Source organism: Drosophila kikkawai, chromosome 3R (assembly GCF_030179895.1).
Source record: "Drosophila kikkawai strain 14028-0561.14 chromosome 3R, DkikHiC1v2, whole genome shotgun sequence".
Classification (NCBI taxonomy): domain Eukaryota; kingdom Metazoa; phylum Arthropoda; class Insecta; order Diptera; family Drosophilidae; genus Drosophila; species Drosophila kikkawai.
This window is the reverse complement of record NC_091731.1, coordinates 14328245-14345692: the sequence shown is the minus strand read 5'-3', so window position 1 is coordinate 14345692 and position 17448 is coordinate 14328245. Positions and strand designations below refer to the sequence as shown.

Sequence of the window (17448 nt, the reverse complement as noted above, 5' to 3'; positions counted from 1 at the left end):
AGCAGTGACATTGCCTGTGCAAGAACGGATCTAAGGATCTAGGAATGAACATCGAGAAGAAAAATAACGAAGAACTAATACGCTAACCTACTTGGAAATATCAAAAAATGTCGCATTTAACAGAAACAATTTGTTTATATTATAAAATTATATTGCTTCAAAACATCGATGTAGCGATCTGTATCGATTTTTAAGCCGTATATCTAAACAGAATCGATATATCAACATTTTCTGGCATCCCTAACATGAACGAACCATCCAAAAATAAATACACATTGTTGTTAGTTTTTAAAATCAATTGTTTTATTGGCCATTTTGACAAGAATAGTTATTTAGTTATTTCCCACTTGAGTTTTCAAAATTGCAGCACACCCAATATAGCTTTGGAAATTACATTTAAAACACTTACACAATGTACACAATTAGTTTTCGTTGAGAGCAGGACATCAAATACAATCGCTTTCGCCAGTAACAACATTGTTTGGTGTCTGTTTTCATCAGTATTTGTCAGTGGGAATGTGTAACTGTGCGCGAGATTTTACAATTTAATAAAAACGTTACGTACTCAAATTAACATTAGGTTTCTCAGATCGAACTTGTGTTCTTTCTTATTTTTCCTCACAAAACTCGCATCAAAGTTGGTTTCTTTTTTATTGAATTTATTTTGGGGCTGTACTTAAGTCTTATAAAATTCTTAAGGTTCACATACAAAGCTTAGAGTGTAGTGTTGTGTGTCGTTTACATAAAGTATTATGCTTACGCTTTCTATATAGTGTAATAATCGTAGTGTGTCTCTGATAACTGACTAAAAAGGCAATTGGCATGATTGGTGCATTTAAAATGCATTGCAAACAGAGCCCTGACTCGAAAACAAATGGTTTAAATTCACGTTGTAAGATAAACAAAATATACAAACATAGATTTCTTAAATTTTTTGCGCATTTTCAGCATTGGAAGCCAATAAAGGATGGGGGAGTGGGTTGTGTGTTCTTCACATAAAGCAATTCACAATGTTACTTATAAACTATAAACTAAAGTAAACGCAATTTAGCTCTGCGTGTGGCTATCTCGTCCTTTTGATTCCTTTCCTCCGTCGTCATAGCTTAAATTAGGCTTAGTTTATACTTCAAAAAATATGATTAGTCGTTTAAAATTAAAATCAAAATTAAAAAAAATTTAGATTCAACAAATAGTTACTCACTAACTAAACCGATTCATTGTCTAAAAGTAATGCTTTCTCACCAGCAGTGAGTGGTACAAAAAATCAAAGTATACAGATATATATATATATAGATGGTACGTATATATAAAAATATAAAACGAATAACATGCGGACACATTCCAAAGGGTTTATACATAACAGAAAGTGCTAAATTCTGCTCAAGTCAGACCAGGCCCGGACACACAATCATAGTTCACGATATAGACAGTGTTCTGGGTGGTGTTCTGTGTGTTGCATGCATTGCTCTGCTAGATCGTATTATTGTTGTTGGTATTGTTGTAGGCGTTTCACAAAAGCTGCAAGGATAAAGTTAAACAGTTAAAACCGATCAAATCGTATTTAGTAATCGTTAGTTAGTTGATTAACATTTATAATCTGTTTCAAAAATAGTTTCCGCCACACAGGAACGTTCTCTTTATGTAAATATTTGTAAATATATACGGATATTGATCATATCTGGTTGTAAATTCGTAATTTCATTCAGTTTCTCATTCCCTGTTTCGCAGTTTCAAACCCTCTTCTATCTAGTCTTACAATGCTAACGGATCCTTGACCTGTGAAACCAGCGGCGGCGGCAAACCCGATTCCGTTTCCGTTTCCTCAAAATTCTCATTCTACTTGTGTGTATAAAGAGTGTATAATAAAACGTTCAAAACAACAACTTTTAACAGTTAAAACTCGACACCCAAGAACATTCAATATTTTAAGCATAATAAACCTCTTCATTTCTTAATTTCTTGCTAAAACAGTTAATACTTTTGTTGCTACAACTCGTTATTCGATGTCTATATGTGTAGTATATCTCGGTGCATATACAAGGATTTAGTGCATGTTGGTTATTGATTGTTATTAATCAACATACAGTTAAAATACATACCAAACAAAACCTGCCTCTACGATGCATTCCAATTTCTAATAATTACATCTAGATAACATAAAATAATAATTTCGAATAGCACAAATGAGTCACGCCAGATCGCGGCGGTGTGTTCCAATCGCTGTTTACGATCCACTTCCATGATAGCGGTGCCAACACACCTTCTTCGGGCGCTTATACGATTTCGTTCCTACATAGTTTATAGTTAGTTTAGTTATATACCTCAAAGTTCGTCATTGAATCGAAGTCCGCTATCCCAAAGTCGCCACTGGAACATGGAATAAACGGGGGGTAAAATGTAAAAAGAAAATGGATTAATAAATAATAATCGAAAAAAAAAGCCAAACTCATGCAGGAGGTGAGTTCAAGAGGTAGGTGGAGGGGGAGAAGGATCATAGAGAGGAGAGAAATGAGAAATGCCAGGGAAATGCAAAGAGAAATGAAGGTTGTTTTTTGTGTTGTTTTGGCTTAATATGACGCAAAGCCTTTAATGAAAGCCAGCTGCAGTGACCGGTTCCCTTAACATTAAATAATTTTAATATATATTTTGCAACAACACTAACATCAAATCGGGAGAGAAATCACAATTAAAACGAAAGGTACAACGGCAACGAACATGCGAACAAACGAGCCCCAAAGAGGCCATGCACAAATATTAATAACTCTAATCTGGTAATTGTTGCGCGACTTTTAAGCAAGAGTTTAAATATGTAATTCGATTTTCTCTTTTCTCGTTTTGTCTAATTCGGTTGCTTGGCTAGCTGAGATCTAGATTCAGCTTAGGATCAGATTTACAGGTGCATGATGGTGCTATTCTGTAAGCTGCGTTCGAAGCGAAATAAATAGAAGAGGAAAAGGGTAAGCGGTTAGAGAGATACAATTTTAGAGTTTGAGAAATTTTGATTGATTTTGATTTATTCATACATAAATCTTCTTGAAGCTGAAAAGTTTATACAGATGGCAATACTTTGAACAAGACAATAACTGTAACACAAAATTACAAAAGACCCACTTGATGCAAACAAATAATATTGTGATTGGTGTTATAGGGCAACCGTCTAGACTAGAGTTAGTAACCTGATTGAAGGAGAACCCAACTGAAACTGAAACTGAAACTGATGATGACCCGGGATATGGCCTGCTGATGGAAATGGATATGAAAGATGACCATCGGGAAGGCGGATGAGAGAGCGCAGTTACGACTGTTACGGCGGCGGCGGCTGCTGTGCAACGAGCGAATGGATGGACCGCGAACGGAGGGAACATAGTCGGATTTGAATGATTTTGAGATGCGAACATAATTAAATTGTTGTTATACCTTTCGGTAAGTGACCGAACCGAATCAACAGTCTGTATGCTCTGCTGCTCCTTAGGAGCTCATCGTTATGTGCCTCGGGGAGCACATCATTATGGTATCATTGATCGCGCTCACTGCAGGATCGTTGGGATTGGCCTCTTGCAGGAACCTTGCAATCTCCCCTGCGTATTCGCTGCCATCGGAATCTGATTCCTCAATACTGAACCATCACCCAAAATGACCAACAAGTCGCAGAGGAAGGTGGAGACGATAAATGAAAATAAACAGAGAGCACACAGGTGATAAGTTTTCTGTTCGACTAGAAATAAGTAGAGATCGGGGAGAGCTCGCTCTCGCTCTCCTCTCGTCCAGAGTTTCCAACAAAATTTTATTAGTTTTATTAGCCTAAATTTTGGGTTAGTCTCAGGCACAACAAACGTTTTCCGTGTTCCGTTTTCGGTTTTCGGATTCAAAGTCTTTTTTGTTCGAATTCAAAGTATTGCAATCTGGTTAAACTTTTGTTTTTTCTTTTTGTCAAAATCATAAGCAAAACAACGCAAAGTAAAGGAAATAAGCGGAAATATGTGAAGGCGGATCATCATCAGCTGGATTGATCATCCCTCGGGCCCAGGATTAGCTGTCTACTCAGGCACTCGAGCTTAGTAACAAGCTTTTATTAGTTAGCCAATTCGATCATTACTGGATTTGGAGTAGAATGAGCCCAGACATGCGAAACTTACTTTCCCATCTGCATGCCATCATGCGTCGGCACGTGATGCGGTGTTCCGCTGGTGGAGCCGTTGTCGCCATTGCTGTTACAAACCTGGACGTGCAGGGTGGTCTTCTTGTAGCCGGGCGAGGGTTCTGCACAGCGGGAATTGGGTTCTGATTAGGACATGTTTTGTACTGTATAATGCCCGATGGAATGCTTACCCTGACGCTTTGAAAAGAATTCGCCAAAGGCGGTGTCTCGCTCGACGCAGAGAGCATTGCGGTCGCTGGGATACAGCCAGCGCAGGACATCAAGATCACGAATGCGATCGGCCAGGTTAAGCACCTGGAAGTCACGGGCAGTCCAGGGGGCCAGCATGGTGACCAATCCCGTTTCGTTGACATAGGCAATGGTGACCCCTCCTGCGATATATAATATATGTTAAGAATTTAGCCTCAAGAAAGCTGGTTTTACGCACCAAGCTCGCTGTCGGAGAAGCGGAGCAGGAAGGTGCCGATGCCAGAGGGAGAGCGCAGCAGATCATCTTGCGCCTTGGCCTTGTTGATGAAGCCCATGATGCAGCCGGCCTTCCACATGTTCAACATGTGGTCTTTGGTGAGTTTCATGATGGCAAAGAACCACTCCCAGAAGGTGAAGGAGCGATCTGGCATGGGCTCCTTGCAGAACTGGTTCCACGTTATATATTCAGACCGTTCTTCACGCTGGAGCTTCTCGTCTGTAAACAGAATTAAAACAGATTAGAATCCCCCAGCTAAGACATACAATAAGGCTTACAAATGAAGTCCAGGTTGTCGAGGGTCAGCGAGCGCTGTGTGCTCGATGCAAATTTGGTGTTCAGCGCCACAGAGAGCTGGGCCCAACTGACACGATCGGTGGTCACAAAGGGATCTCGGACAATCTCCGCAAAAGCATTGTCCCAGGTGATGGTGGCCCACGACTGGGGCTCCTGATTGCCGTGCACGATCACCACGACGGGCAGGGACAGGGTCCAAACGCGGACCTGATGACTATCGTTCACCGTGGTGGTGGCATAAAAGAAGAGGGCGAACTTCTCATCCATAACGCTCTCCGTGCCCTTCTTCTCCGCCCGCTTGATCTTTTTTAGCTGCATGTTACGAAAGCTGGCCGAGAACACGTGGTTGTTCTGCTGGTACTCCATGGTACTGGAGCAGTTCTGAATTTCGCCCGACGACTGTCCGGCCAAGCTGTTGTCCAACTGGGCGCCGCGAGTTACGAAACGATGTGCTTGGTTTTCTGAGGGAAAAAAAAGAGTAGATTAGAACCGTGGTATCCAGAGGAGCAGAATCTTTGAAATACAAACCTGACATGATGATGCACTCCACAGTGGGTGGATTGTTGTGGATGCCCAGTGTGGATCCAATGAGCCAGCGCACTGAGGCTGCAAAGCGTGTGTTTGTCTTCATCACCTGCGGCGGCTGCTTGTCCACAATGAAAGCAGAGCAAACCAGATTCTTCTGCGAGAGCTGGATCTGTTCATGGAGGTGTGTCAGCTCGGGCTCCTCGCTGACCAGGCGGACGCGCATTATCTCCTTAATGGCGGCCAGCAGATGGGCAACAAATGTCTCCAGCATCTCGAAGCAGCGCTGAATATCATCGAGGGCTCCCTCATTGAACGGAGCCCCGTTTCCGGCAAGAGCCTGCTGGCGGCGCCAGTTCTTAAGCTCGTGGAAGACCATCTCGTACAGCGACTCGTAGTACATGAAGCTGCGACGCACTGTGATCACGATGGTGGCCTTCTCTTCGATCAGACACTTGAAGGCCGCCTCCGCATTGGGCGAGGCTGTGGAGTTCAGCATGTAGCTGTAATTTTGGACAAGCAACTTCAGGGCGTTGCCGCAGGCGCCAAACTCGTTAAGGGTCTGCATTATCTGGTGCTGGACCTCGTACAGCTCCACCTTGGGTGCAGCCATTCCTAAAGCGGGAGACGCAATGCCTGGGTTCTGCACAGTGCACGGCATGACACTCATGTTTTGGACAGGATTGCAACTGTTGGTGACGCCCAAGATCTCATTGGTGTCCATGTAGCCGCCTGTGGCCATGGCGGCGGCGTTCATGTTGTACGAATTGAGCGGCATAGATTGGCCTGCTGTGGATGCCACGCTCTTTTCTGTGGCCAGCTGCAGTTCCTTCTGGAGGCCGCTGCGCAGATGCGTATATAGCTCGACGGCGGAGGTGCGTTGGATGAGGGCGCAGAGCTCCACCACACGGTATTTCAGTGCCTGATCGCTGGCGGTACGCGTGGAGAGAAGCTTCTGTTGCAAATCTTCGTGAAATTTGTGTGCCACGCGCTCTAGCTGTTCTGTGGAGTTGGGTGTGATCTGCTCAGACCTGCAGGCGGGTGAAAAAGAGAAGGGAAAGTAATTAGATCATGCTCAGGCGGTTCCGGCGGTTGACTTAAACTAATCCTTCTGTTGCTTAGTGCACTTTTATTACCCCATTTCCCACAACTGGCCGCTCTCTACTCACATTATCCTGTCTTCGATCCAGGGCGCCAAGCAGATGCGCAGGTCAAAGAGACCCTTCTCATCGTAGTGGGCCGCCATACGCTGCTCGCAGTCGGCATGGCTGGAAATGCGCTTCCACAGGCTCATGCTCTTGATCTACCCGGATGGATGATGATGGTATTGTGAGTGTGGATGCTTAGCTGGGACAGCTGAATGCTGAATGGAAGTGTTGGTGATCTGTGCAACTGTCTGGGGGCTTGGTTTTTCTCTGGTGCGGATTCTGATTCAGTTTCTGTATCAATTTCAATTTCTGTCCTGAAACAGGCTCTTGACCCGGTTAAGCTCCGGGTAACTTCCACAGTCTAAGGCGTCCATAAAATGCACTCGCATACATGCAATCGATATCGTGTTTGTCTGATTTTGTTTGATTTTTTAGTATGGTTAGGAGGGAACTATAAATACACAAGCATATGTTCATATGTGGGTAAGTGCGATGTTTCTTTCAATATGATAAACGGCACAATATGTGAGGATGTGATGACTGGCATGGTTTCAATGGTATCCGTAAGCGATGTCAACCTTTTTTGCAATGCATTCTATGCATAAAGAGAGTCTATTGTTGTAACAAGGTTTGGGGTCTCCCCTTGATCAAATAACCAAGCAGAAACTGTTTGTTTAGAAGCAAAAGGTAAAGTCAATAGTATTCAGTGAGACATCATTTTTAAGCGGCGATCCAGAACTATTACACATCGTAAATAGCTAATATTTATACTGATATTGTAAAGTAGATAAACCACTACTAACTAAAGCTAATTAATTTGGCTTTTATATATCAACTAACCACAAAAAATGCCTTCAATTTGGTTAATGGAAAACCATAATTAAGTAGAAATACCAGAGAAGGAAATAGATTCCCCCAACCGGATCGTGAGGTCATAGAACATGGCTTTATGAGCGCGGTAAAGAGCTGAATGTATGCGTTGTCCAGGCTTTGGCTTTAGCCTTTGATTACCATAACAAAAAATTATTGCAAATGGCAAATACACAAACAGACACACACCGAGAAAAAAACCAGCTCGCACGCAGGTGAAAAAGTAAACAAAACGAAACACACAGCCAGAGAGAGCAGCAGAAGCAAAGCGTGAGGTGAATTCGAGACGCTCGGAACAACAGGTGTGAAAATTAATTGCACCGCCGGGCGGGCAAGTCCGATCCATGGGGAATATGGCTCTTTATAGCCATGCTAAATAGCGCTGATAAGGCAGCACTATGGCAGAACAGCCACAGGCCGAGCCCTTCTCCTGTCCCCGGGCAGGGTTCTCCTCTGGCTTGGTACCGACTGGTCCGCGACTGGCGACATTTGTTTGTCGTCGAAACGTGACCGTAAATGAGCGGTTACCCAGACGCAGGTCCAGACCCAGGCCGAGACCGAGACCGAGAACCAAGAACCAAGAACCTGAACTGAACCCAAATACGAATCCGAGCCCGAACCGAAGCATGTTTGCTTTTGTGGTCGATACGCTAATTTCTGTAGTTACGCGGAAAAAAGGCCACAGCGACGCTCACGTAGCAAATATGAATGGCCCGAGAAAACGGAGAGGAGAATTTGGAACCGGCATGGAAGTAGTCGAAAGAGTGACGGTGGTGGTAAACAAGGCAAACCAGTCCAGGCCAGGCAGCAGCCAACTTAGATAAGGATCTAATGGCCGAAGAAGAAACAGACCCTCGAAAATGCAGGCCAGGCAAAGGGACAAGTCCGCAGTAGAAACAAAGGTTGCTTGATGATGCAAACAGAACAGGTCGCGGCGATACCTGCCCCCAAAAGGAACCGAAATCGGATGTGCGGCTCACTGGGTATCAGCGAGTCAGGGAGTCATCTCTGCTTAGGTAGATGGAAAAAGAAAAGATCGGGGATAGTTTACTTGTGCTCCACTCTCGGGCAGGTTTCTTTCTATTCATGAGTTGTTGCGGTTGCTATTGCTTCTGGCCTTCGCCGCTTCTTGGGCCAAAGTAAAGTAGTTCAAGGTTCTGGTTTGGTTTGGTTTTGGTTTTGGTGTGGTTGCTTCTAATGTGCCAAGTCAGTTTGACGGATGCAATCCGGCCAAGTTGGCACAAAGTTTTTCTTTTCGGCCTTAGTAGGAGTAGTACTTTTCCGCTTGTTATCAGCTTGAAAAGTTGCAAACTTAAGACAGAAACACAGCTGCATCCGAGGTGAGTCACCCATTGCCGCCAGGGTTATCAATGCCAGGCATAGGGGACTGCTTGTCAACAAAAAGAATAGCCTCGGGCGCGTGTTTTGATTGCTCGGATCGATTCCGCCGGCTTTAAGCTGAATTCTCCCTGATCCCCACCAGTCAGCCAGCCAGTCCAGTCCTGATCCCAGTTGGGTTATCGGAGAAGAGCAGAAGCTGTCAGGTGGGGCAATCGAGCAGACTGTTTACAAACAAACTCTGATCGGAGCAGCAACAATATTAAATCTGTGACATCGGGGGGATCGCTTTTCAATCAAAACAATAATATTAAATCGCGGGGAAAAACAAACAATTAAATGTTATATTTTAATAATGGGAATGATTAACCGGGAGACTTTACCGATCGATCGAAGGAACTCAACTGAAGGCTTTGCCAATTTCATTTGTGGCTTTTATACCGCCCACCTTCGCGACTGTGATAAGGCCGAAACGTGAATGGCCAAGAAGGCAAGAATGATATGAAAATTACGCTGAAGTAGTTAGAATAATCTGGGTTTGTTGGAAATTCAGCATATTCCATATATTTACCATGTTCCGATAAGGCGATGACCAAAAGGCATCGATGAATCAATTGCCGTGAAAGATTGCGTATGGATTAGGTGGAAAACTCATAGCACTTATCAGGACAATTTACAAACTTTAAATAGCGCCTTCTTCTAGTGCTTCTAGGAAAAGCTAATAGAGTAGAAACTTTTGCTTAGCAGGAACTGAAAAAACCCCAAATAGTTGCCAAAACACAAAGAGAAAAATGTGTTCTGCTCATAAACTCATAATATTATACTATTATGAAATTCGGCTAATGGCATTATTATGCAAATTCCGGCACAGTGACTCTTCGAGGGTCGTATAATTGGGTAACGCAGGCGTATATTATCAGCGAAAATAACCGACCGAAAGCCATAATTAAAGTTACCAAAAAAATGCATGGATGGATGGCGCCCTTGTCGACTTTCCTCTGGGACCGAGGAAATCCCACCAGCACTCCATATCACACCAGCTGTGGACGACGCGAGTCGTAGTCATAGGGGACCGTAACTACATACACATACGGACATCCACTAAGCCAAGGGAATGCTCTTTCTGAAACAAAGCTCTTTCTGGAGTAATTTTATGATAAAAGTCGGAGCCCTAGCTAAGGGAAACCATCTATAGTATGCTTTTAAACAAGGCATAAATCAGAACCAAGCTGATACCAAGCTAAAAACTTTCTGTGGATCGTTTGGCTTGTTGTTCTGTTGCCCCGAAATCAAATCCAGTTTTGGTTTCGCTATCCGCACGAGCAGCAGAGAGCTTAATGAAAGCAAAACAAAACAAAATAAAAAAAAAACAAAGGTAGACGCTATAAAAAATATGTTGTGCGGCCTTTTTAAGTTTTCAGCATGGACGCTAAAAGCGTTAAATATCTTCGACAACAAAGACTCACTGCAAAAAAAATAGCAACTACAACTAAGAAAAATAATAAAATATGTAACTCTACTATTTGCAAACTATATAATTACATACTTCTTTAGTTAAATTTTAAGTTAAATCTAAGTTTAAAATCAAGAGCTTCCTCTAATCGATTTTAATAGCATTATTATTATTGCACAAAACCCAAACACATTTGTGTTTATGCTGGGGTAACCTTAAACAAAACGCATTTTGAATTAGATTCTCCGAAAAAGTTGTAAGATAAATACCAGCGAAATAGGTCAAGCGAAAATGATTTCAAATTACGAATCACAAAAGAAGCCATTTTTTATAACAAAGCATCTTTTTCTTCGATTTTATGCCATGAATGAGCCAAGATACAACATCGGTTGGATTTGTGTTTACCGCAAAAGCCGCGATAACTGGTAGCCCCAGCACATACGCGATTTATAGCGCAGCAATACGAGGGCGCAGATATATTTACTTAGTTGCAGCCGTACACGGCAGATAGAGAGTGTTATTTATACCCAGTTGTAAATGTACACGCACATGTCCAATCCAAAAGGGCATCATGGAGGGGTAATTTGCCACTGGCTGGCCTCAGAGGGTTAAAAACGTGTATACAGCAGAGACCCCAAAGCACGTCACACAAAACACAAATGTGTAACGAAGCTTTTATTTTTTTTTTTTTTTCATTTCTTTTTAAACGTATGTATATAAATTCATTTCGATCTCGCGTCGGCGAAAATGTTTTCAGTTGCAAAACTTGAATTTGCATTGACGTCTGGCCTTTTGGTGAGTATTCGGAGAATCGGCGATTATCCCAATAGCTTATATCGTAGCATTCTCAGTGTCAAAAGAGGCTAGCAAATCGACTTCTTTCCGCCCGGAAATAATAAATAATGAAATGTTACAAATCTATTGGTATTTAAATATATTAAATTGATAAAATATAGATAAGGCAAATTTAAATTCTGAGAAAATTCGGGAATGTGCTCAGCTAACGCTTGCCTCAGTCTAATCTGTATCAGCGAATTTTTGCCACCATGTTGCAATTGCCCATGTGATGCAGCCAGCAACCTTGAAGTGCAATGAAAGTGGTTTGGAAAAGCGAACTGGTTGGGCGGCTTTTGTACATCCGTTTGGGTTGGCCGGGGCGGGGGGCGGTGGTATGTAAAGCAGATCCAAGAAAAATATAAGTCAATAGGGGAAAACCCGGAGTGCCTAGCAATCTCCATTGGCAATTGGGTGCCAATTGTTATGGCATACACACATGTTCGTCTATTAAACCGTTTGTTTGTCGGTATGTATCTGTATCTGTATCTGTATCTGAATCTGAATCTGTATCGTTAAATGTATTTGTATATCTGTGTATCTATGCTTGTATACGTATCTGTATCTCAACGAGCTTCGCTGCCGGCCAGCTGCCCACACAGAAATTGTTTTTGCTGCCGCCAGCGGCAAACAAAAAGCGAATCGCAAACAAACAGAGAGGCAGAGGTGCAGAGAGAAAGAAAGGGAGAAGAATAACAAAACAGGCGAATTGCACATTTAGCCGTGTGATTAATGCTGAGCCAGAAAATAAAAGCCGAATAGGCGCGTCTTAGATAAGCGTTTGACTCGATGACTCATGGCCAACAAAAGCCAAATGCCAAAAACCAGGCAGATCTTATCCCACACGCCAAGCCACTTTGTTTATCTTTCTATGTACGTAGTATATATCTGGGATAAACAACAATCTGCAGATACAGATTGGATATAATCCCCCAAGGTGGTATTATAGTAGGCCATACAGACGAATTTTGGCGTATTGCCACAGCGAAAATTCTGGAAAACGTGTTATCTGCAGCAAAGTGGGCGTATAAACAAGATAGAGCCAGATAGATATAGAGGAGATCCCAATTTTCATGCGAACTGAAAAGCTCCAAGGAATCCAAATGCCGCTAGTGGAAAGTTTTATGGCAGCAACCATACCAACTCGGCACTGATAAGTCAGCTCGAAGTTAAGTACATATCATAAAGCTAGAGACTACAAGGTGGCACAGTGATACCTGAGGGCAATCGGACGCTACCTAATCAAGCAACAGTTAAGGTATAAGAGTGCATGAAACAACTAAATTCAATTACTACGAAAAATCAATTAAGATTAACTTTATTGTTACCTTTAAGTTTAAAAAAGGATAGAGTATTTTAAGAAGAGCAAGCTAATAATTCTTTCAAATATTTAAAACTAAAAATGTTATACAATAACGGCAAACGATAGAATGATTAAATGGTATTGAGATTACCTAAAATCTGATCAAAATGTGTATTTAATTGCTTCAGTGATCGTATATCATTTATCAGAACAAGTAATTTCCTCAAATCTAATCTTTTGAAATCTAGGTGCACTGCTTCTTAGAAGTAGATTGAAGGAGTTTCTATACAAGTCAAGATAACAATAAATTTGTATTACTAATGGAATTACCTTTGGGTAAATCTTTTGATATATTATATAGAATTCTAAACCGTAGATAATTATAGAATTTACAGTTGGATGCTAAGTTTAACTTTATTTGAAGTATTCAAAATAAAACAATGTATTCTTAGTACTATTCTAAATTTAAAAAATTAAAAAACTAACTTTGGAATGCACTAATTTTTATTAGGTTAGAATTTCTATAATTCGTAAAGTTTGAAATTACTCCTTTAGGATTTACAAAATGGTGGCATACATTGCATGTTAGGGCCCTGCTTTAATTTTCACGGTACCTTAGTAGATTCTAACTTCTGTCCAAAACAGAAACTTCCAAGTTTCAGAGCGTCCTCGGTTCTGTTATTCTTCGCTGTCCGCCTTTTGCTCTTTTTGCTTTCTGCTGCTTCGACATTTGTGCCAGCCGCACATTTCGTATTATCTTATTCAATTTTTTATAAACAACGCAGACACACTCGCATACACTGGCACACACAACCGCCTTGTGGTATTTGTTTTTGCACTCATAAAAGTTTAATAAGCATGCCTCAGTGTTCGGCCCCGCCGGTTGTTGTGTGGGTACACGTCGTACGTCGTACGTCGTTCGTCGACAATGGACCCCGCTTCACCGTCACTGCAGCTACGGCCCCAACGACTCGAAGAACCCCAACAACCCCAGAGATGCCGCCTCCCCTAGTGCTCTTCACCCCGCCAAGTGTTATTTAAGTAATCATTTATCGTTGCTGCCTGCCTGACATTTTGCACAATGTTTGTCGGCTATCGCTTCCCATGCTGAGGGGCACTGGAACATTGAGCGAGGTATATTCGGCTTGTTACCAGTTGCCAGACTCATTTATTGTTTCCCCAGAATCCAGTCTTATCACCTGAACCAAAGGGTTTTCGTCAGAGTATGGGATTAAGCTAAAATGCCAGGAGGCTGGGAATTTTGCTTGTGTCTTATCAGTTGCTTGCATATAGATTCTGCAGAACTTCAATTAGCGATGCATTTGTGCATTAATAAATTGATTTTTAGAAATTTATTTGTACATTTTTGCGCAATATATTGCCCCTGACGACATTCAGTGATTTAAGATTGGCATGTGTCGAAGCTTTAGCCAAGGAGGTCAGCTAGGTTATCAAAGTCATACATTAATGGGGGACAACGCTATATTTTTTTGAGAAGCTCTATAAGTTTCTTAGAATTTTACTTATTTTTCGAAGCATTTTTGTGAGATTTCTAAACATCAAAAGTCTTATCAGTAGATTGGCACAAAACCTATTATGCCTTAGTGACGAACTTAATGACAACTGATCTGTCAATTGACGTTTCAAAGATTGTTTCCATGAACAGAAAACTAAGAACTGTCTAAATTATGGGTTTTTTAATGGTTTTTTTTTTTTTTATGAATGAAAAGACTAATAAAGCACAAAAGAACACTATAACTATATATTAACTATTTCGAAAATGGTTTCTGCCTGAGTTAGTTAAATTTCTGAATTTTCTGCCTTGCGAGTCAGAGCTTAGGGCAACTTTGCTTTAAAGGAAATTCACGTTCCTGGTTGTCAAAAATAATATTGATTTAGAAAATTATTTACTAAAATAATAGGGTATCACTGGGTGTCTTCTGTCTGTTTTATTCGCATTGTCATATCAAAAGAGGAAAGTTATTTCCTAGACACCACAAACACTCGAAATCGGCTGATGTTTGAGTGTTATATTTTTGCTTCTGCCAGATTTATTCTAGCTCTAGAGCGAGCACAGGGCCAACGACTATCAATACAGGAGAGCATTAAACGGACCTCCCCGATAAGCGGGCGTAAAAAGTGTAAGTACAGTAGATTGGCCACCCCAATCAACGGTTGCCTGTAAATATTGTCTATCGTGTAGTATAGCTGGGGACTGCTCCATTTACAATTAAATGCAACGCAATAAGCTGCTTTTTGATAAGGAGGTGGGAATGTAACCAAGTAAATAAGGGGGAAGAGAGGTGTGGGCGATAAGGAGCAACTCTGCAATTGCCTTTGAAGAGACTGTTTCGCATAATCGCAAATTAATTAGCAATTCCTAACCTAAGGTTCAGAAATAACTCAAGGCGATTGGATTTGTGGCGATAAAACGTTTACGCATATGCTGGGATTATAACATCAAGGAAGGAAATATTGAGATTTCGAATCGAATTGGTATCATGCAGTATAATAATTTTGAATAATGAAACTATATATACATAAATATTTAAGCATACAAAATATAAGAATTTCAAGTTAAAACTTTTGAAATTTTTGGTAATATACGTTCTCAAACCTTGAGATCTTAACAAATTTAGTTATTAAATCGATCTTAACCCTCTATAAATAATATATCTCCCGACTAGTAAGCTATATATTAGGTTAATAATAAGCTATATATTAATTCATAGCGCGTTCGCTTTTGCGATTTATCAAATGTTAAACGCAACCTGCGGCCAAAGGCGTTTAACCTTAGCGTCGCTGACAATCGTAATTTGTCCGAAATGGTTAAAGGCAGCCGCGTTATAGCCAAGTTATGTCCAAGAAGTCGTCAGTGTGAGCAGCGAACGAATAAAGAGGTGAAGAAGGAGAATGAGGAGGAGGACGCGGAGGTGATAAAGGAGGGGATGTGGGGGAGCAGGAGGAGCGGCGGCGGTGGCGGCCAACGACAGCGAGCAAGATAAAAGTGTTGAGCGCGCAGAAGTCAGCGACGTACAACACAATATGTTTGTATGAAAGCAAGAGTAGCATGTGAATATGAGATTGTTAAGGGGTGGGAGCAGGACGGGGAGCCCTAACGGGGCACGGACACAGAGGAAGGGAGACAGAGACGGAGAGAGCGAGAGCGGCTAATATACTCGATAGCTGTGTTGTTGCTGTTATTTGTGCTATTGCACTCGAAATTCTTGTTGCCTTTGTTTTTATGGATTTTCCAGGAAATAACCATGAACGAAAAAGAATAAGAAACAGGAGCGCGGAAAAACAACAACAACAAGAGGGCGCAACACATGTGTGTTTGCATTAGCGTATGTGTGTATGTGCATAAATAAGGCCTCAAGTGGAAACACATGATGGCTGCATTTGATTCTTGGCTAAAATGCAAAGACCCTTCGTCGCCCTAACCTTCGAGAAGCCTTCTATGGGAACCCGATCACCCATCCACCCACCAGCCCTACGCCCACACACATCGTGTTGCGCAGCAAAGAAGTGCAGTGGAGTCCACGTCCTTCCCCAGGCAAACACTCACGCACACACAGCAAACTGCCCCCCATGTTTTTGCTCTTTTTTTCTTCTCTATTTTCCATTTACCTTTGGTACACAAACACCAACGCACAACAAAGTGTAAACACACACGGCTGGTGTTTGTATTGGTTCGTTCGCTGCCGCCGCTGCTGTTGCTCTTCGATAATTTGTTATGTATTTGCCGTTTTATTTTTAAATCGCGCTCACACACACGCCGCGCGAGACACGCACACGGCACTCGCACTCATACACGTACGCCCACGCCCTCGTACTTAAAGGAACGCGTCCCGAATCCTGGCTTTGAAGGTAAATTCAAACTGGAAGCAAGTCCCAGTCTTGTGCACTTGCAGGGAAAAAATACAACTGTTGCGCACCCGAAACAGCCTCCGCTTCTAAAATCACCTTTTAAATTGAGCAACAAATACAAACTGATTCAAAGTGTGCGCTAGAGGTGGACGTCGATGAAATAAAATCGATAAGCCGATGCTTTTGGTATTTCCTTGTTGGTCACACTAATCTCAGTTCTGTTAACGTGTATGTTATCTTGCGAAATATTTGGCTTATTCAACACTGGAAAAACTAAAACTATAAAATATGAATTGTTTATAAAAGGAATTTGCGTTTCTGAGAATTGGTGTTAATAAATAATGGGATTTACATGTGCAGTTTTGGCGGCTGCTATTGACGATATTTTGTTTTCGACTTGGGACGGATAAGTTTATTACATTTAATTTATCCACTGCGTCCTTTATGTCAAGGTTAACAATTTACAAGAGTGCATGTGTGCTTCTGCGCTTTTATGTACTCTGAAAATTGCGATAAAGAGACTTTCAAGTTCAAGTTCACCTGTTGTGCGCAGCAACAGGCGACCCATCCCATCGGTATCCTGCCCCCAAGGATGCGGGGCGGTGGGCGTGGGCGATAGCAACAGGGGGGCATTGGAAGACCTCTCCCACCCGCAAAATCAATAGGCCTTAAATAATTAATTTTTTCCACTCTTGATCCAAAGAAGACTCACCTTTCCGACTGCTTATTGGTTATGGCCCTCTGCTGCAGGTGGAAAACGTTGGCACCACTTCAGCGAATGCAAAGACCGCATGCAGTACGCGACCGTGTTGGTGGCGATTGCAACACAACTTTACTTTAATATCACTAAAACAATTAAAATAATTTGTTTTCTTTTTTTGCGAATCGAGTGCTTGCGGCAGAGTGACCGTAGCTGAAGCGCTTAAATGCTAGCCATCGAAAAAATACCGAAATGCAGGGCTGGGAATACAAAAATACCAGAAATGTTAGTTTAACAGAACTCTGTTTACTAAAAATAAAATTTGGCAACACTGGATAACTAGAGCTTTTTAAAATGTTCGTTAAAGGATCGAAAATTTGATTTAACATGTTGGATTTTACAATTTTAACCAATTTAAAAATAATAATTGGTTCTACATTTCGATTAAACATTTTTTTTAAGATTCTGGTTCCAACAGTTTTTTT

The 17448-nt window shown here is 41.7% G+C and overlaps 1 protein-coding gene across 7 annotated transcripts; it reads right to left on the bottom strand.

The window, feature by feature from the left end:
• Nucleotides 1–634: 634 nt before the first annotated feature.
• Stat92E (Signal transducer and transcription activator Stat92E) lies at nucleotides 635–17168 on the bottom strand. Of its 7 annotated transcripts, none has more exons than XR_001770636.3 (10): nucleotides 16976–17168; nucleotides 6617–7046; nucleotides 5451–6478; nucleotides 4904–5383; nucleotides 4587–4844; nucleotides 4330–4530; nucleotides 4137–4260; nucleotides 3418–3616; nucleotides 2100–2367; nucleotides 635–1518 (listed from the first exon to the last, which is right to left on the bottom strand). XR_001770636.3 is itself a non-coding variant. In XM_070287294.1 (9 exons), the coding sequence occupies exons 2-9, from the start codon at nucleotides 6739–6741 to the stop codon at nucleotides 1510–1512; spliced, it is 2271 nt and encodes a 756-aa protein (XP_070143395.1). In that variant the 5' UTR covers nucleotides 6742–7046; nucleotides 16976–17168; the 3' UTR covers nucleotides 635–1509. The 7 variants fall into 7 exon arrangements, 1 of the variants encoding a protein (XP_070143395.1); XR_011445353.1 differs by having other exon boundaries at nucleotides 2322–2367; XR_001770635.3 differs by lacking the exon at nucleotides 16976–17168 and adding an exon at nucleotides 16024–16382.
• Between the last annotated feature and the right edge of the window lie 280 nt (nucleotides 17169–17448).